This window comes from Lissotriton vulgaris, chromosome 1_1, assembly GCF_964263255.1.
Source record: "Lissotriton vulgaris chromosome 1_1, aLisVul1.2, whole genome shotgun sequence".
Lineage (NCBI taxonomy): Eukaryota > Metazoa > Chordata > Amphibia > Caudata > Salamandridae > Lissotriton > Lissotriton vulgaris.
This window is the reverse complement of record NC_141685.1, coordinates 409,625,407-409,646,345: the sequence shown is the minus strand read 5'-3', so window position 1 is coordinate 409,646,345 and position 20,939 is coordinate 409,625,407. Positions and strand designations below refer to the sequence as shown.

The window sequence follows — 20,939 nt, the reverse complement described above, 5'->3', positions numbered from 1 at the left end:
GAGAGGATCAGCTGGGTGTCGTCTGCGTAGGAGATGATGTTGATGTTGAGGTTGTGTTGTCGCGCGATGGATGCGAGGGGACTCATGTAAACGTTGAAGAGGGTGGGACTGAGTGATGATCCTTGTGGTACGCCGCAGATGACTTCGGTGGCCTCTGATTTGAATGGGGGGAGGCGGACTCTCTGGGTTCTTCCGGCAAGGAACGAGATGATCCAGTCCAAAGCTTTTCCTTGTATTCCGACGTTGCTGAGGCATTGTATGAGGGTGCTATGACAGACTGTGTCGAAGGCGGCGGAGAGGTCAAGTAGGATGAGGGCAACTGTTTCTCCGTTGTCCAGTAGCGTTCGGATGTCGTCTGTAGCAGCGATGAGGGCGGTTTCGGTGCTGTGTTTGGCTCGGAAGCTGGACTGTGAGGGGTCGAGGGAGTTGTTGGATTCAAGGAAGGCGGAGAGCTGACTATTGACGGCTTTCTCAATGACTTTGGCAGGGAATGGGAGGAGTGAGATGGGGCGGTAGTTCTTACGTTCAGATGGGTCTGCTGTGGGTTTCTTCAGAAGGGCGCTGAGTTCGGCATGTTTCCAGCTTTCCGGGAAGGTGGCGGAATTGAAGGAACAGTTGATGACATCGCGGAGATGGGGTGCGATGATGGAGTCTGCTTTGTTGAAGATGTGGTGGGGACATGGGTCGGTTGGTGAACCTGAGTGGATGTAGTTCATCAGGCGGATGGTGTCTTCAGTAGTGATTGGGTTCCAGGCGTAAAGGTTGTGAGAGTGCTGTTTTGGTTCGGAGGTGGGTGGAGTGGTCTGTTCTTCGGACTGGTTTTCAAAGCTGTTAGAAGGGGAAGGGGAAGTGTGGATCACTTTCCCTTACCCCCCGGCCTGGGAGAAGCCACGCAAAGCCTTGCGGGCTCTATTTACAAGTCCCTGTCCCGTGAAGGGGGACCGGGTGAAGATGCACCTCATCCTGGAGCAAGGCGTTGTGTGGCGGGGCTCCCATGAGTTAGGGGAGCCTCGGAGACCGAGTCTCGCCCGCATTCCCCTGAGAGGAGACTGCACCTGCGGAGAGAGCAACCCGGTGAGTGGGGGCTTCGCCAGTGTTGTCAGTGCTGTCGAGGCATATTGCTGGTGCATGGGGCATCCTGAGCGGACCTGTCATTGCGGACCGCTCCCACGCGATAGCCATAGTGTTGTTTAAAGTACAAGAGGGGCCCATGATTTTCCCCCGCATTAGCTCCAACTCTCGTGGGCATAGTTATTTAAAGCGCCAGCGCACTCCATGTTTTGGGGGCAAGTTCTTTTTCGTTATTTGGCGCATAATAATTTCAGAAGCCAGTGTGCTCCATGGGACATGACCACTTCAGAACCTTGGTTGCTCCAACGGTTGGCTAATTATTTTAAGAGCCCAGTGGCTCCAACAAGGGGGGCACATTTGCTTAGAGGGCCAGTGAGAGCCCATGCCTCCTGTTTCTATTTTCCAGCTGCCCAGCAAGTAGTGGGCAGCTGCACTGTTTAGGTCTTCCTTTATTTTAGGGGACATGCTGAATTCAGGAGCGAGACGCACTCCTTCACCCCCATCTTTTCCTACACAGCAGCGCAGTACTTCGTGCCAGCTGCTACGTTAAGGCCTGCACAAAGTGCACACCCTTGACTGTCGCTGCATAGGCAGCACTCCCTGACTTTGGACCTAGGGCATTTGAGCCCCATAGAGATGGCCATTTGGCCAAGGGGACTGTTAGATTTATAGGGCGCCAGGCCCTTGTGTGATTTTTATAGGTGCTAGGAAATGTAATTTATAAAGTATGTTTAATGCACCTTGAATTATGCTCATAGATGTGATTTTATGATTAGGAGATTTTACCTACTGTCTTATGTTTTATTTTGTTTCTCTACTGTGGTCTAGGTTTGATTTATTCCCTACTGCAGTTTCTGTTAGTAAGTTTATTTCCTAATTAGAGTTATGTTTAGGAGATTATGGTCTACTATGTTTAGGCTTATGAGGTTGGCGCAGAATAGATTTCTCGCCTTATGTGATACTGTGCATGATATGATTTATGTTACAGGTTGACACTGAGTATAGTGTCTGCCAGTGATTACTGGCTGTCTTCTAAGTTCATGATATATTCTTACTTTTACTATTTTTACCAAGTGATGATTCTGACGGTGGCCCACGTGGCCCTGTCATGTGTAAGTTCTCCCCTGTAAATATTGCCCCGTGCCAGTTGACACAGTGTATATTCTGTGATTACCATCTAATGTGTTTTATGATGATACAAAGGCTATTTTTATATATAACCTTGTGTGGAGTTCCTTTTGTGGTGTCTAGTATGTTACTGTTTGTGTTGTGCAAATGCTTTACACATCGCCACCGGGATAAGCCTGACTTCTCGTGCCAAGCTACCAAGGGGTTGAGCAGGGGTTATCTTTGGCGTGTAACTCCCTTTCCCTGCCTTGCTTTGGTGCAAGCCTTAGCCAACCAGAGATCCTCATTTCTAACATCGAAAGTGATGGTGATGGTCGCAGTTCATCGGCGCAGATCAGGGTCCCCCCCCCCCCCTTTATCTCGACAACTGGCTGTTGAAGGCAGGCTCGCCCAAGGCTGTCATGCCTCCAGACTATGGCGGACCTCCTGCATTCGCTGCGGTTCTCTATCAACCTACCAAAGTCTCACTCGATTCCCTCTCAGAATCTCCTTATCATCAGAGAAGTACTGGACACAGCGCAGTTTCGGGCCTATCCTCCCGAGCAGCGAGTTCGGGATATTCGGGCTATGATATTGATATTTCAGCCTCTAGTCCCGATTTCGGTAATAATAACCCTGAGGCTGCTGGGCCTCATGGCCTCCTGCATCCTGCTGATGAATCATGCCAGATGGCATATGCAGGCTCTGTAGTGGCACCTAAAGTTCCAATGGGCGCAGCATCAGGGGAATCCCTCTGATGTCGTCCAGATCTCGGAGGGGACTGCAAGTCAGTTGCAATGGTGGTACACGAACCGGGATTGGGTCCGCAGCAGATTCCTCTCCCTTCCCCCAACCAGAGTTCACAGCGGTGACTGATGCGTCACTCCTGGGATGGGGTGGCCACATGGGAGTAGTGGAGATCAGAGGCCTCTGGTCTCCAGCGGAGTCCGGATTCCATAGTAACCTGCTGGAGCTTCGGGCGATTCGTCTTGCACTGAAGGCATTCGTTCCTTCTGTCAAAGGAAGAGTAGTGCAGGTGTTCACGGACAACACCACCGCCGTGTGGTACTGCAACAAACAGGGTGGGGTGGGGTGGGGTCGTGAACCCTATGTCAAGAGGCTCTTCGCCTATGGCCCTGCCTAGAACATCAGAGCATTTCCCTGGGGGTTCAACACCTGGCAGGTTCCCTGAATGCCAGGGTGTATAAACTCAGCCGCCGGTGCAGGATGGATCACGAATGGCGTCTTCACTGGGCGGTGGTGCAAGGTCTCTTTCAACAGAGGGGAGAGCCTTGGTTAGATCTATTCGCCACCGTAGAGAATGCGCAATGTCAGCAGTTCTGTGCGTTGGAGTTTCCGAAGAAGATCAAGCGTGGCCAGGCTCAAGTCATTATTTTGGCTCCGGACTGGACACGAAGAGTCTAGTACCCCGAACTCTTGAGCATGGCCATCGATCCTCAGATCAGACTGCCTCTTCGGGAGGATCTTCTGTCGTAGCAGCAGGGGACGGAGGGCCCTCCACCCGAACCTGTCCAGCCTCCACCTCCTTGCGTGGAGATTGAGCGGCGACAGTTGACAGCTTTCGGCCTTCCTTCCGAAGTCTGTAATGTCATCTTGGCAGCCAGGCATCCCTCCACTAAAACGGTATACGCCTGTAGATGGAACAAATTTGTGGCATGGTGCACAGCAAAGACTGTGGGTCCCTTTTCTGCCCCTCTTCGTACTCTAAATGCTGCTTTCCTGCTTTCCATCACCTCTGCTTGACACCGCAATGTCTTACCGGCGACCACAACGCTGACGGACAACGAATTGATAGACGCCACTGATCGACTCGCAGGGGTACTGCTACAAAGAATTTATGCGGATGCAGTCTGACTCCTGGGGGAATTCTAAGGTAAGGAATCCATAAGTACATATATCTCTTACAGATACATTGTTACCGAAGGTAAGTAACTTGTTCTACAGGTAAAACTGTCCTTCTCCGAACAGACAAAATAACTGCAATGTATTACATCCAGAAATGGGGGAGGAGGAGGAAATGCCATTCCATGCAACTGTCACAACTAGAACCTGCGTGGAACCAAACATTGTCCTAACACGCCTTATGAAGCCACCAATTGAACTACTTCATAATTATAAAATACAATTTTTAACATGGAAGGTGGCTTTTCTTAACATCTCTATGAAGAGTTAGTGAAATACATGCACTCACTGTGGAAGAACCATACTTTCAAGTGTTCCCAGACAAAGTGCCTTTACACACCCACCCAAAGTTCTTATCTAAGGTTATATCGTCTTTCCATTTAAATCAGACTGTAGAGCTACAGGTTTTCTTTCCAAAAACGTCTCAGGGCATGCCTTACAAACACTTAATGTTAAACAGCCACTTCTGTACTACTTGGAACATCAAAACCCTTCAAGTAAGGGCAACAACTATTTGTCTGTTTATCAAATCCACATAAAGAAAAGGCTATTTCAAATGCAGGAATCTCAAGATGGACTGTCAAATGTATCCAAACTTGTTATTCTAAAGCAACACGAACATTAGCAACTATGCCAAGGGCTCATTCAACAAGGAAAAAAAGCAATGGCTTTCTTGGGAAATATCCCTCTTAGTGACTCGTGCAAAGCAGCTACATAGATAACCGACATACATTTACTAAACATTATTGTGTGGATGTTCAAGCAAGACAACAAGCTCTCGTTGGACTGACAGTCCTTTAAACATTATTTCAAACAAATGCACCGTCTCATGCCACCATGAGAGGGGTACTGATTTACAATCTGTGCACAACATGTGTATTTGTAGCCAACACATGATACGAATGGAGTATGTTACTTACCGTGTATGCATCTATTTATAGTGTGTAGTGCTGCAGATTCACATGCACCCTCCCGTCTACCAGGCAGGTATTATATGTTGAGAAGAATACACACAAAGGCAGCATGTGCAACGTCAAAAGCTATCGTAGTAGACTTTATCCTCGCTCCTTGTATGGAAGGGAAAAGAAAAACATCTAACAAAGGTGCCATTGTACACGTGCAATACCTCGAGGGAGAGGAGAAACAACGCACAACACCGATCTTAACCGATCTTAACGTCCTTGAGGAAAAACAACTTAAATAGTCCGAGCCCAACACTAGATGGCAGAAGTATGCATAGCATATATATCTGCAGCACTACACACTACGAAAAGATTCTTTCAGAGTTAGTAGCATACTCCTACTGCTCTGCAACTTTTCGATCTGTAAATGAGCACCCTTATGGGCCAATACACCCTAGCAAATCAAACTCACACCTGTTGAATTGGCTGCACAAGCAGAATAGGCACAGAGAAAAGTTGGCAGGACCTATACCCTGACACATACATTATAATTTGCAAGGAAACTATGTTTCTGGTAGAATTCCAACGGGCTAAAATTAGGGGACTGCAAGAGAAGTTGTACAGTATGCTTATATCTAGGTATTTAACACCCAGGTAAACTTGGCATATTTCACTCCACATTGATCCTCCTTTCTCAATTATCCACTGATCAAAATCTCACTCTTTAGACCTAGTTTGTCTAATGGTCTCAGCCCAATCTAACCAAATCGAATTCCCACCTCCTCTATTCTCAACTGCAGATTTCAGGCACTCTGTGTTGTGCTCAGGTCAAGGTTGTCAGATCCATACTTCTACCAATCTGTGCTTACTGTTCATGAAAGTTTTTAGCAGACTCTTTTCTGCTAAAAAAGCTTTATCTGGTCACATATTGACAAGGGAGTGCCATGCTTTCTCCTGGATATTTCTAATGACACATTTGTTACCTTTAGTTCTGATAGATACATCTATATGCAGGTTCCTCACTTTTTGAATACTTCCCAGGCATCAGATTGGATCAGGAAACTTTCAAGCTGTACCCCTGCACACCGGTACGTGGCTGTGCGCTAGAGTCATTCCACTCTGGAAGTGACATGACGAACTACATATAAACGCAACCCTTGCATGCTGATAGTTTCTTTCTTTAAATGCCACCAGATGTGGATCTGGAAATACCCGCTTATCTCTCACAGGGCAAAATCTTGGAAATGTCATCCCTGGAAACCACACATTTTAAACCTTGTAGGTACTGTTGCAAGCAAATGTGTGCAACAGATCCCCACCTGATTTATATTCAATGCTTGCTGTTGGCCCACTACTCCAAGGCCTGTAGTGACTGTGCCTTGATGAATCAGAATGCCATCCACACTGACGCATAGCCGTATATCGTCAAACCCCCAGAAGACTTCACGCCATGCTCTGTCGAAGTCAAAGGAAGGTCCCAATCCTGCTCTCAACGTCGTCCCCGTGGCAGATCTTCATCAGGGTCAAAGTCATCGGGTAAGTGAAAAAAAACCACTAGGTACCAAGTCTGACTCGGCCCCTCCCGCTAGTCTCAAACTCCTGAGAATGCACAAGGGTGTAAACATGCCTCTCAATCTTGCTCCTAAACTTGATCTCCTTCGGAGCTGATTCAGAATCTCGTACCGGAATAACCAGAATTTCCAGGACTTTCAGTGAGACTGCAGCAAATTCAGGAGTTCTGTAACGCCCCTCTGCGCCTCCTTGGCATGCTGCCAGCTGCATCTGATGTGCTTTCAGACTGGAGAACCATAAGTCCCTCCAACTGGGACTCCACAGGCTAGTTCTCCCTTGGAACCTTTGGCAACAATACCAACCCTGGGCCCGGAGCATTGACGCCTATCTCTACTCCGGAGGACAAGGCATAACCTATAGTGCCAGCTGAGACTGCCCTTGCTGATATCTCTGGGCTGCAGCTTTCCTGCAACCTATTTGATACAAACACATAGAGAATTACTTTCAAGCGCCTCACACATGCCGACAAAGCTCTCCATGATTTAGAGCAGGGATTCCCCTGTAGGGGTGAATTCCTGCGCTCTATAAATACCTTATTTGTTCATTCATGATGGACCAGCATATCTGAACGACAGCCTCGCCTTCCACATACCCACCAGACAACTTTATTCCACCCAACTCTCCCTAGCCTCCGTCCCCCGGATCCACTAGAATAGAACCGGAGGAAAATCCTTCTCCTACCTCGCTGCCAAGACTTGGAACACCCTGCCCCTCCACCAATCCACGTCGCTGACCCAATTCAAGAAGGACCTCAAGACCTGGCTCTTCGAGTGATCCTACACCCAGAAGGACCAGCAGTCTTCCCCCCCTAACCCCCCAAGAACCTTGAGACACTCTTAGGTGAGTAGCCTCGGTGTACAAGCCCCCGATTGATTGATTGACACTTTGCCCTTAACTCAAGGAATGGCCCAGATTAGTCATAATCTTTTTAGCAGTGACTTCAAGAATGATCGCTATCGTGAAGGAGATGAGTTTGCTCAACCATACACTGAGGACAACTGGTATGAGCTACAAAATGCTAGTGGGCTAGATGGATACTTCTCAATACACTGCACTGGTATCTTCACCTGCACCTGTTACTGAGGAAAGTTGCACCTTTACAGTGGTCCGAAGGCCAGCGGAGGTCCTTAAGCTCCAATTTCCTACATTGGAGGTTTATTTTTTTTATTTATTTAAAGAGTTTTATATTGCGCTGGCTAGACCCGAAGGTATCAGAGCGCTTTACATGAGAATCAACAATGTAAAAGAAAGAGACCAACAATTACAAAATACATCAAAAAATAGGCAATACATTAGGAGAGGAGAGAAAGGAGAGAGAAGTAGTGGATGGGCAGGGGAGGTGAGAAAGGCAGGATAATGGAAGAGACAACAAAGAGGGACGAAAGAAAGTCTGTCTAAAGACCGACTGGGTAGGTGACGACCAAGGAGGGAATCCACGGCCCATCTCCCCTATAGCTAAACCAGGTAGCTTCATCGGGCATCAGACAAAATAATTCAGTCTCAGTAAATTGAGAGAGGAGAGAAGGAGAGACATAAGTAGAGGGAGGATGCAGGAAGAGACGACAGGAAGTCTGTCTAAAGACCGACTGAGTAGCTGACGTCCAAGGAGGGAATCCCTGGCCTGTCTCCCCTATAGCTAAACCAGGTAGCTCCATCGGGCATCAGACAAAATAGCTAGATCTCAATTGACGTGGAAAAATTCACAGATAAGCAGGGTGGGGACTAAGGGCCAGAACAGGTGAGGGCAAAGGTCGACATCAGAAAAGTGGAGAAGAGTAGACCGGAGAGCGGTAGGGGGCTAGTGGAGATTAAACTAGGAGGCAGATCAGTTCTGGCAGACCTAGGTTCACCAAGATGCACCATCAGGAGTTGTCCTCTTGTTCAGTCTATTAGCCTGGGGCATTTCTTGAGCCCGGAATGTGTGCCTCCTTTCAGCTTCCTCTCTTTCTGTCTCGTGGGCGCTTTCCCCTTAATCACCTCTCCCCGTCCCCCCCTCCATACCCCTCCTCGGGGTCGGGATGCTCTCAGCCGTCTATAGCGCGCACATGGGAAAGAAATTAAAGTCTCTAAGGGAGCTGGTGTTGGCAAGGCCAGCTGCTGTTGTTGTTCAGTCTCTGTGTCCATTTTTAAGTCAGCAGAGGCATTCATGAGCCACATCCCCCCCAAATGCACCCCTGGTTCTTTGAGGCTCACAATGTCTCAGTCTCCCTAAGGAGCTCCATCACATTTCCCCCCCCCCCCCCCCCCCAAGGCACCCCAAGGCCCCACTGGAATTCATTGAGGCTCACCTCTCAAGGATTGCCACAATGTCTTACTCTCCCTATGGAGCTCGGTCTCCCTTTTGCTTCCCGGTGTGGTCTGCGCCTGTCTCCCCGCAGCACCTCAGCTGGAGTGGCTCTCCCAGACACTCCATTCTCGTTGGGGCCTCCTGCTTCTGGTCCGACATCTGCCTCCCGCCTCTGTTCACTTGCTGGGTCCCGGATCGCAGGGATGGTATAATTACTTCACATTTAGAAGGAAAAGAGCCCATGACGGGCTCGGCTGCAAATACCTCCCGTCTCGGCGTTTGAGACAGGGTCCGCGGTTCATTACCGTCTCGCGTCCGCAGCTGCCATTTTGTGTTCGGCAAACTAATGTACTCCATGAAGTCCTCCAACACAGACAGACCACTACAGAGCCGCTATTTCCTTTCAATGAGACCCTCATGGGCACACTTCTAGACACATGGGCAAAGTAATTTTCTGTTGTACCAGTAAATAGGCAGATAGTGAGGCACCATTGCTATTCAATGGTCCATCAAGGACCAGCTGTCTATTGGGCCAATACACCCACACCTTTAGGGACTGTCCCTCAGGCGCTACCTACTATCCAGAGGACTTTCACCCCACCCCTACTCAAGTCATTCAGGATGGCCATGATGCAAAATGTACAATTTGCTGTGGGCTAGATAGCACAGATTGCTTTGGTTGGGTGATCTACAAGCTTCTCCGGGGTTGTCTAATCTTTCCTAACAGACATGCCCTTCAATGGCTCTTCCTTATTTTGAGAAAAAGCATATTTAAGCCCTCCAGTAATTAAAAAGACCGCAGGACCGCAGAGGGCTCTTTGGGCCTGTCTATCTCAACGCATCAGTTGTGCCAGAAGTTTTGCTCTCTCCTTGGATACCTTCAATGCTTCTGAGACTGGTAACCGGAACAAGGCATTTCAATCATATCACACCCTCCCTAAATATCTCTCCTAGCTCCCTGCCGAAGCGAGGATCCGGTTTAAGATAGTGTGCATGACACACAAAGCCCTACACCATGATCAATCTAAATACCACTCAAACTCACGCTCTCAGCTTGCAGCCGCTCCCTATGAAGAGCTAATTTCCTCTTGCTCGATTCCCCCATGATCAGGACGAAGAAAAACTGACCGCTCTTTCTCTGGATACCTTCTGAGAGTATGGGACTGTCTCAGACCAAAGATTCAGGTTAACCCATTGATAAGGACTTAAAAAATTCAATAATATCACACAGAATATATTTTTCACTTAATTATTCATTAGTTTGCCAGACTCGGATACCACCTCACACACGGAGTAGTCTTCATAGTTGCTGACACCACACCTCCGCACCAGGAAGGCATCTCTAGTCAAACGTTTTGCTCCGGTGCCTCCTATTCTTTGCTACGGAAAACACTATCTGACATGTAATGGGATGGGCTTAACCCTACCTTTTGCTTTTCAGGTGCTCCATGTCTTGATGTTATGATGTCTATGCGTTATATAACAGGTTGCTCACGATCTTGCGCTCTGTTATGTTATGTTAAAATCAATTTGTAAAGCGCTCGTACGCCCGTGGGCTTCATGGCGCTATAGGGAAAGTGAAGAATCCGTCCAACACAACACTGAGCTAACAATGGCTAATGGTAGGCTTGAGAGAACAGCCAGGTTTTTAGTCCCTTACGAAAGGTGAGTAAATCCTTACTCTACCTAATCGGTAAGGGGATGGAGTTCCAAAGTGAGGCTGCTAGATGGCGAAAGCAGCAGCCTCCCTGTCGCTTCCTTTTAAAGCGAGACACCTCTGATACCTTTGGGTATTGTTTGTGCTATTTATAACTATAAAATAAAGTACTTTCTGGTGCTGACGAAAGATGGGGGCCTTTGTCCTATTTTAGACCTTGGCCCTCTTTTAGGGCCAAGGTCTAAAATAGTAGTAGTGTTTTATTGTGTAAGTAGTAGTCGACTCCTGAGGTCCCAACAGCGTTTCCCTTCATCTGTCTGCATCCACAAAGCCCCCATGTTGCGTCCAAGTGATTATGTACTTCCTTAGTGATGTGTGCGGTTTGTTGGTGCAGACAGTGTATTTCGAACATTAACAAGCCCCAACTCCCATTCCTACGCCCATAAGCAACTTAATTGCGATTCAACTAAGCTACTAGGCAGAGAAGAAAAAGATGTCGAGAGAAAGAAAGTAGCATAGAGAGCAAAGAAAGAAGCAACACTACAATGTTTCTGTAACAGTCACTCAAAGTGGGTGGGAGGGGTTGGTGGTAGTGTGATGTGCTCGGTGTACCAGTTGGTTGGATTTGTGGTGTGCAGCCCTGGTTGTTCTTGTAGAACGTTCTTTGGTTGAGATTTCCTTTACGATTCATATTGGTTCCTACTCTGATTTCAGGTCATACAGTTACTTTGCAAAGGGATTCACATTAGGTTGTTGGAGATTTGTGGGGCGAAAGTGGGGCAACCACCCAAAGCTGCTATTTGTTGCGAGTACGTTAGTGATGGGACGTCCTCCAGGTGATCTTCCGCCTCCGATCCCGAAGGCGATGGGGGGCGGGAGGCTGTTCAGTGTCCTTTAGTGCCTGTACTTTCCTTTGTTACCTGTTCCTTGGAGGGCCCCTGTGGTTGTTGCCTGCTGCGAAGTGCGCGTCGTCTTTGTGCTTGCCATTTCTGTCTGGGCACGACCATCGTCCCCCTAGTGTGCGATAGTCTATTCTGTTCCATCCAGTCCCATGCTTTCTCCGGGTGCACATAAGTTAGTATTGCCTTCATATTGTATCCGAAGCATGGCTGGGAACTGGAGGGCATATTTCACATTGTGCGCTCTCATGCTTTTATTTACTTCAAGGAAGGAGGACCTACTTCGCTGCACCGCAAGAGTATAGTCCGGGTATAAGTGTGCCATAGTATTTTCAACTGGCCTCAGCCCGCAGGCCCTTGTTACCTGTAGCATGTGGTCTGTTTCAATAGTTAAAAAGTCATGCCTCCACCGGTCTGTGGGGATTTCCTGGGTGGGGGGACCATCCGGCAGCCTTTGGGCCCTTTACTCTGAGAAAAACTTTGATTGTTTGCCCTGAAGGATCTCGTCGGTAAACCAGGATTCGAGGTATAGTTCCATGTTTTGGCCTTCAATGCATTCAGGGAGGCCTACTATTCTGACATTATTTCTACATGACCTTCCTTCCTAATCTTCCACCCGGGTTCTAAGGTAGTCCATCTCCTTCTGAAGCATCTTGACTTTTTCTTCTGTTGCCTTCACCGTGGGTCTCGGGGTCAGCTGGGTTGATTCAGAGGTCTCCACCCTGTCACTTAGCTTTTTGTGGTTGTCACGAAGGAGCCCTACTTCAATGCATAGTGTGCATCTTAGTTCCCAGGGTGGATTTGATCTCCATATTTTCCGCTAAGAGTTTGTCAAAGGGGTGCAAATGATCAGCCTGGGCGTCTGGTGTTGACTTTCCAGCTTTTGTGATGTCCGCTGAGTGCTCTGCCGGGTCTGGGGCAACCCCCGCCCTGGTTTGCCGCTTGTCCACCCTAATCTACCCGATCTTAGAGAGAGTTGTGCAAGGCAGCTACCTGTTGGATAGTGTCTGTGATCAGAGATATCGTGGCAGTGGTTTTAGTTCACTGCTCGGGTTATTACCTTGGAGTTTGATCGTGACAGCAATTCCGCAGCAATATCTCTGCATCAATCTGTTGCCTCTGGCTGCTGTGCAGTCGAGCCACCATTGTGTGCCACCAACCACACAGGCTCTTTCCCTAGGCTTGTGGGCTTGTCACTGTAATCAGATAGGCCCGAGTTGTATTTCCTTTGGTCAGCCTGTGCGTGGCAAATGCCGGTGCCGTAGTGGGCAGGGGGGGCAACTATTTATGCAGCTCTCACCCGTGTGTAAAGCTTAAGGTAACATTGGTCTTGCATGCACCTCGCTTTGTGAGCCGGAGTCGCAGCTCGATGTCCATGCAAGTTGCAGGAGCCACACTACTCCCAGGCCATCAGGGCACAGGACAGTGCCCAAATCTTCCCCACACCTTCTTGTTTCCCGTGCGAAACCCCATTGTCCGGCAGTCCGCCGCTCCCTATAGGAGATTCCAAGATTGCTCTTCCCCCGGATAGACCGTGAGGCTGTCTTTGATAGAGATTAATTCTCAACTAGCCGTCCACGTTAGGGATCGACGCCCTGGTAACTATCTGGTTCCACGATCGGGAGTCACTTCAACACTTCTGACCCCAGTCTTTACCACTAATTTAACACGTGTGTGTTGGGCAACATTACTGCCAATCCCACCCCTGGGATTGCCACGGGACCCAATCATTCTCACCCGTGCCAAGCAGTCCAAGTACAGCTCGGATCTAAGCACTTGCTGGGGTGAAATGTGTATTGCCTCCTTAACCATAAGAAACCAGGTGTCATGGAAAATTGCCCTCATATATAGACCCCCAGATGCCAAAACTCATTTTGTGGAGAAGCTTGTCGAAGCAATTGCACCCTACGCCCTAGCAACGGATAACTTTCTACTGTTAGGAGATATAAATTATCATCTAGATCAAACCCATGGCCCTCATACTGCTGACCTTATCTCAAGCTTCGCCTCCTTACAGTTAAATATTCTCCCAACAGGCCCAACCCACATTGCGGGACACGCACTAGACCTCATTTGTACGAACTCTCCTAATGTCAAAATCATGCAGATTGATCCAGTCCTATGGACTGACCATTATGGTATACAATTTAATATCTTATGTTCCCAGTCTGAACCTCGGAAAACTATTCCAGTCAAAATGAGCAGACCGTGGAATAAACTAACCTTGGAATCCTTTGCTACAAATGTTTCCCCCCCAGTCATTACTGACAATACTGACCCTAACACAGCCGCCAGAGAGTTGGAATCTGCAATTGTCCTGGCATTGGATCGCATTGCGCCAGCTCGAGCATCTAAACCTCCTAAGAAAAATTTGCCTTGGTTCACGCCAGAACTGGAACAAATCAAACAGGCAGTCAGAGTAGCTGAAAGAAAATGGCGCCAAACTAAAGATCTGAATAATAGGAATTTATATAAAGCCATTCATAGACAATATATGAAAGGAATCGCTGAGGCAAAAAAAACGTATCTTGGTGACAGAATCTCTTTGGCGTCGAACTCACAGAGAGAGCTCTACAGTATAGTGAAAGACTTCACCAACCCCTCGGCTAGCCAGCAGATACCTGATGAGTCTAAAGAAGGGTAGGACCTGTGGCAGCATATTTCCATGACAAAATTAACGAAATCCACAAACGCTTTCCTCAGTTGCCTCCCACCTGTCTGACAGCAGTCTCGCCCGCCAATAACTGCGGCGACTCCGACTCTGGCTCACTAAGAGAATTTTCTCCATGTACCGAAGCTCAGGTCGAGGCAATTCTACAACGAATGAAGTCCGGGGCCCCGGGAGACCCTGCTTCTCCACAAATCCGATCTAAAATAGCTCCTGCTCTGATTCCGGCTCTCACGAAAACTTTAAATCAGTCCTTACTTCATTCCTCTGTCCCATTACATTGGAAGGAAGCCGTAATCAGACCTATTTTAAAAAACCCTCAGCTGATCCTAAATCACTTCCTGATTACCGGCCCATCTCACTCCTTCCCTTGTTTGGGAAGATTTTAGAAAACCAAATAAATAAACATCTTAAACTACATCTCGAGACCAATAAACTTCTTGACCCCTCACAGTCTGGGTTTAGGGCATTCCACAGCACCGAGACGGCTCTGCTCGAAGTCGTGGACAATATAAGAATGACACTTGACTCCAATCAGTCTGCCATATTGGTCTTGCTCGACCTGTCTGCGGCCTTCGACACCATCTCGCATCTCATTCTGTTAGAGCGTCTTGCTGAGATTGGTGTTGAGGGCTCTGCACTGGGTTGGATAAAAAGCTACCTGACTGACAGACGGTCTAAGGTCCAAGTGGGCGCTTATTCTTCCACCCTCTATGAAAACGATAAGGGCGTACCACAGGGGTCCATATTGAGCCCTACGCTTTTTAACCTGTATGTATCCCCTCTTGCTAAGGTCATTCGAACACATGGCTTCGGAACCGTATCCTACGCAGACGATACCCAAATACTGATCACCATTAATCAGAATCCTGATCTAACTAAATTGAGATTTAAGAATTGCATGGTAGACATCCATGACTGGATGACCAGGAACTTTTTGAGGATGAATGCAGGAAAGACAGAGGTCCTACTGTTTGGAAAGGCAGACAAAATGTGGTCCGATGATAGGTTGCCAGCCTCGCTTGGCCCATGCCCATCACCCAAATACTCAGTGAGGAATCTCGGGGTAACGATCGACAATAAATTATCCATGTCAGTAAAGTAGTAGGCATGAGCTATGGCCTGATGCGCAGCCTGAGGAAAATCTTTAAATGGCTCCCCCTCTCGGCATGCATGCCTTTAGTGCAGGGTCTCATCATCAGCAGAATTGATTATGGGAATGCACTTTTGGCCTCAACAAACACCACCTTGCTGGCCCGCCTACAGGTCCTGCAGAATACCGCTGCAAGATTGGTGTTTGATCTTCCCTCCCGCTCCCCGTCACTACCCTGCCTAAAAACTTTACACTGGCTCCCAATACAAAAGCGTATTAAATTCAAACTGTGCTGCCTCGTCCATAAATCCATCAATGGACATGGCCCGGAATACCTTGAACAAAAGCTGAAGGCCTACCACCCGGGGAGGACTCTTAGATCGTCCTCCAAGCTCTTCTGAGTGTCCCTAGGGTCCGCACGGTTAGAAACGGCGACAGGGCCCTCAGTAAAACGGCACCCGAGGCCTGGAACTCTCTTCCCCTCCAGCTTAGGACGGAACCTGATTACCTGAGATTCCGCAAACAGTTAAAAACATGGCTTTTTTGATCTGCCCTTGCCATATCTGGGTTTCTGCTAGGGGTTTCTGCAAGCGCTCTGAGACCTTCGGGTGATATATGCGCTATATAAGTGAAATAAATAAATAAAAAAATAAATTGCTGTCCATGTAATTCGGCGATTGATCACCATATATCGACAATCAGCACTGCCCACGACCCAGTCCTGATGAAGATCCTATAGTTATCTGGATCGAAACGCCGTCGACCTTTCAGCGCAAATACTGAAGTGAGGGCCGAAGCCCCCGTCGGTGCTTATGCCTGCCGCTGCAGTGTTACTTATGTGAGAGAGAGACTGGGGTTCTGCAGCGCTAGACCCAGGTCACAGGATCAGAGGCGTGTGGAGCACATCGCCTCGCGGTCTCCTGCATGCTCAGCCGTTCCCCGCAATCTTTTTTCCGTGTGGCGTGAAGTCACAGTTCTCGGCTGCTGCATCCTTCAGTCTGAATCTTCCTCTGGGGCCCAGCAATGTAGACTAGTCTTGTTGTCTGGGTTCTGTTGTCTGTTCTACTTGCTCTTTCTTTGCTCCACTCTTGTTTGAGTATCTGCAGCAGGCCCTGCATGGCGCAGGTCGGCAGAGCTGTCCCCTGCATATCTCTCGCTCTGTGCATTTCCATCGGATCGGGTTCGGAGGTGTTTTGGTCCTGACTGTCTCGGGATCACGGCGTCCTGACAGTTTACATTACAGTTGCCCACCGTCACCTATATGTCAGGGTAATGAGCAGATCCAGCATGGAGCTGTTCAGTAAGCATCAGCTGCGGCTGCCATGTTGGCCACACCCCCTCCTGGGACTGCCTGTTGAAATTACATCATCTGTTCTTTTTTCAGGCCTTTCTGTTACTTATCACCCTTCTTCACAAATTGGGGTTATCTTTGATTGAGAGAATCTCTCCTAGCTCTGGTGCAGCAATCTAATTCAAAGGAGCAATTCTAAGTCCAGGCAAAGGACTTATTCCAGGCACCTGCCTGGAATGTGCCTCTAACCTCCATAAGCCATTGTGCTTGGAAACATGAGAAGCATAGAGACATGTCAAAAGGCAGGCACTGTCTTTAAAAATATTCTGCATCTAAAGTAAGTTTGGGAAGTAATTTGTGTATGTTTTCTTCTCCTCACGCACATCTTGCTTTTGATACCATTCAGACTCTGAAAGTGAAGGTTTCCAGATTCTGCATACCATATGTTATTAATCTACAAGAACAAATAGAATTGCTTCAGACCTTAATTTAAATGTGTTTGGTTTTATTTGTTTTTTAGTTTGGTGGTAAATGTTATGCAGAGAGATTCCATACCATCTGAAGTTGATTATGAAACCAGACAAGGTGTCTACTCGATCTGTCTTCAACTGGCAAGGTATGTCTTATCTTACGCATAAATACAGAATTTTAAGAGCCCTATTCTGAATCCTGACCAATTTCAAATTCTCCTAGCTGATATAGGGTTGTCCTAATTTTATTAAAGGCAAAGGAGGTGAATATTATGTTATGTTTTCCCTGCTTAGTTAGCATAGCACATAAAAAAAAACACTACATTTTGTATAATCTTGCGTTCTCGATAAGGATACAGTAACATAAAAGAAGTACAAGCAACACTATAAATAGGCATGGCCCCAAACAACCTTCAGTTTTTCTTGATGTGCTGATGTTACAAGTCCTGGAGGAATCAAAACATAATAAATAGCTGCAAAGGTCAATGCAACAGCTAAAGTAACTCCTCCTTCCTTTGACCACTCTCCTCACTATAAAAATCTGTTTTGCTGTTCTCATCCTTTACTACTCCGATGAGGCTTGTTGCCTCAGGCTGACATTTAATTAGTTTAAATCATAACTCCAAACAATCAAAATGTCGATTGAAAACAGGCTGCCCAGGGTGGGAAAACAGATATTCACATATATAGTGGTGGGACAACATTGACCATCTTTGTCTTTAATAAAATCGTAATTCTCCTCCACTATTAGTAATGGGAATATGCAATTTGAATGCAAGTCAAAAGGCTCTGTTTAACACACACAGTAGTAATACGATAAATACAGAGCACACAGATTCAACAGTAACCTAACCCACGAGCAGAAAGAAAAAATGAAGTTTGTTTGGGCCAATCCTATTTATAGGGTTGGTTGTATATCTTTTGTTAATGCGTTATGCTAGAGATTGTAGGGAATGTGGTGTTCCTTTGAAAGTGCTGTGGAAATAAAGCAAGAAAAGAGAATGGATAATGGAGCCTCCTCCTGTCTTGTACATAAATGTGTGCAGACTACAAAAATGTTAAATGCTTCATAATAAAACTTGCTTGCCTAAAAATGTTTTCAGGTTTTTGCTTGTTGGGCAAACTATGCCTTCAGCAATTGAAGATGATCTTCCCAAAGATGGGTTAGAAGCACTATCGTCAAGACCATTTCGTAATGTAAGCCGTCAGTCCAGCAGACAGATGTCCCTTTGTGGGACCCCAGAGAAGTCATCTTACAGACAGCTATCTGTGTCTGATAGATCATCTATACGAGTAGAGGAGATCATACCTGCTGCACGTGTTGCAATTCAGGTACACATGCATATACTTTCAGATACAAATACTTTCTTTTTCAACCTGTTTGTTGAATATTAAATGGTCTCTATCCGTGTATAATCCTGTGTCAAACTGTCCTGTTGTCTTAAGATATTTCCTTTTGTTATTCTTTGCAGTTAATTATCACAGAAGTAAATTCATAAGCAGCCCTTACATTTTTTTTAATTCTGCAGTGTTTTTGTCGGGATCTCTGGCTTTAAGATGGGATTGAAAGTTTTAAAAACAATATTTTCATTTTGAAACTGTTGTATTTGTAATCTTTAATTTAAATCCTTTGAAAATGTCTAACATAAAATAATATCTGATTGGTATCAAAGTATGTGTTAAAAATACTTTAGCGTAATCACATTAACTGCTTAATAGATTTTGTAGCTTTTTTTCCAAGTATCAAACTAGCATGTTAACTTTTTTTTACTTTATTGTCTGTTATATCATTCTTAATCCTGCCCATAATGTCTGGGTTTTGATGCTGAAAAAAGCACAGGAACCCAATTGTATTGTGGTGCTTTCTGTTATATTTTTGTCACTTCAAAGTATGTTTAGACATTTCAGAACTGCTTGTACAAAACAGTATAATCATGAGAAGTTAAGTTACCTTGTCCCAAATGTATTAAATGTTTGGTTGTAGCCTTTGCAGCATAAACAAATTCTAAACTGTGTACTTAACTGATATTGTGAGTAGGGAGCACTGATGTTGTGCTGCATTCGTACTAAAAATTCCCAAAGAAAAATATTAGTGCTTTGCTAATGTTCATGCAGCCAAGATGATAGGATGGTTCTTTATTATCAGAGTCTGTGGGCATCAGGTGAAGTAGACAATGGTGACATGGAGCAAATGCATTGTGATATTTGTCTGGTTGAGGTACTTCTTCCGTGTTAAGGGTATAGAAGTTGCTGTATCTATGATTAGCAAATGCTGCCGTGGAGGTCTGCTTTTGCTTGGCTGCCTCTTTTTCTGCATTCACAGCTGATGGCTAAACTTTTCAGAAAGACTCCTGACTCTAGTATATTGATGGCTTGGGATGCAATTCATTTATTCTGCTTATCTGCAGTGCCCACAAAAGACAAATAAGTGTGCCAGCCTTCTAAGGTGGTACAGGCACTGTATGCCTCGCCAGCCATCCACTCCTTTTGAAGTCTTTTCCCATTTTCCCTGGTATCTGCAGATCATTACAGCTCATTCAGCATTGTTAACAATAATCTGTGCTTCACAGTGAAATAAACTTGTCACTGGAAACCGGTCCCAGTCGACAGGCTGAATTTGTGACTGAGTTCTTTACTCTCAATATTGTCAATACTAGATTAAAGTGAATAGCTGTCCTTTAAAAAAAAAAAAAAAAATCTTTCTTCAACCTGGTTCTAGCATGTGCCAGATGGGTGAATGTTTCCAACAAATAATATGCTAGAGACCTGGGAACTCAATCCCATTCTTTCAATATTCCTGGCATCCCTAAATGACCTCACACTGGCAGGCCAATCTCAAGATTTGATACCACATTTCCTCATCTCCCCTTTTTCCTTTTGCCAGCTGTGTTGTTGGTCCTCCAGCTCATTCTTAGCATTAAAAACAAGTGCTGGTCTTCCATAGTAAAAACAACCACATCTGAGCTGCTGCATAAAAATGACCACAGTTGAAACTTAAATTATGCTTTCACTTCTGCACCCTGTTCACTGTACGGCATTCCTAGACTCTCTGCCACTTACCCTAGTATCAGAGGCAAATGGAAACTTTACTCTCATTACACCTGCAGTCAGCATACCATCAGCATTGCACAAGTGCCAAAAACTAAAAGCAAGACAAAAGGCTTTTTCCATCTATGCAACAACCAGTTCTGAATAACTCTGTTGGCCAATGAAACACCAATCGTTTACCGAAAGTGTGGCTAAAGAACCCTCATCCACACTTTAGTGGCATGATTCATCATTGGTAACCTTATGCAATCCCTGTGAATAACGTCTACTGGGATAGACTCATTCTCAATGGTGCAGAAAACATTTATTAAGAACTCCCATAACACTGAAACAGTGACTGTTCCTGGTAGTACTTTTTTTTTTTTTATTGTGATTTGTAAAGCGCGATTGCTGCCCAGTGGGCGTCCAAGCGCTAAAGGCATAAAAAACAGGACTGATGAGTGATGGAACGAGCTTAGGTGGATCTAGCAAATAGGTAGGTTTTCAGCTGCTTTCGGAATGAGAGTAAGTTGGGGTTGGACCTGATTTGCAGCGGGAGTGTGTTCCACATCTTCGCGGCGTTTAAGGAGAACATCCTTCCTCCGGTCCTGGCTCTCCGCACTCTTGGGACTACGGCTAGAAAGGCTTCCGTAGATCGGAGGTTTCTGTTAGGATGGTATTGAGTGACCAGTTTATTGAGGATTTTTGGACCAGACCCCCAGAAAGCTCGATGGGCGATGCATAGTGCCTTAAATGCCACTCTCTGCTTTACTGGGAGCCAGTGTAGGGCGACCAGGGCGGGTTTTGCAGACTGCGTCCTCGGAATCTGCAGCAACGTGCGGGCTGCGCAGTTTTGGACGACCTGCAGTTTTCGCATGGACAGCTCTGGGGCCCCCACATACAGAGCGTTATTTGAGTCCAGCCGGGACTGGATCAGGCCCTGGACTGCCACTTGTTTTGCTTCCATTGGGA

General features: G+C 46.5%; 1 protein-coding gene across 3 annotated transcripts in view; it reads left to right on the top strand.

Moving 5' to 3' along the window:
- USP24 (ubiquitin specific peptidase 24) overlaps positions 1–20,939 on the top strand; it is a 1,909,144-nt gene that overhangs the window by 658,207 nt on the left and 1,229,998 nt on the right. For all 3 annotated transcript variants that reach the window (XM_086952711.1, XM_086952716.1, XM_086952707.1), the window contains exons 32-33: positions 16,991–17,086; positions 18,044–18,272. In XM_086952711.1, the coding sequence (XP_086808837.1) occupies positions 16,991–17,086; positions 18,044–18,272 (325 nt within the window). The remainder of the gene's footprint in view (positions 1–16,990; positions 17,087–18,043; positions 18,273–20,939) is intronic.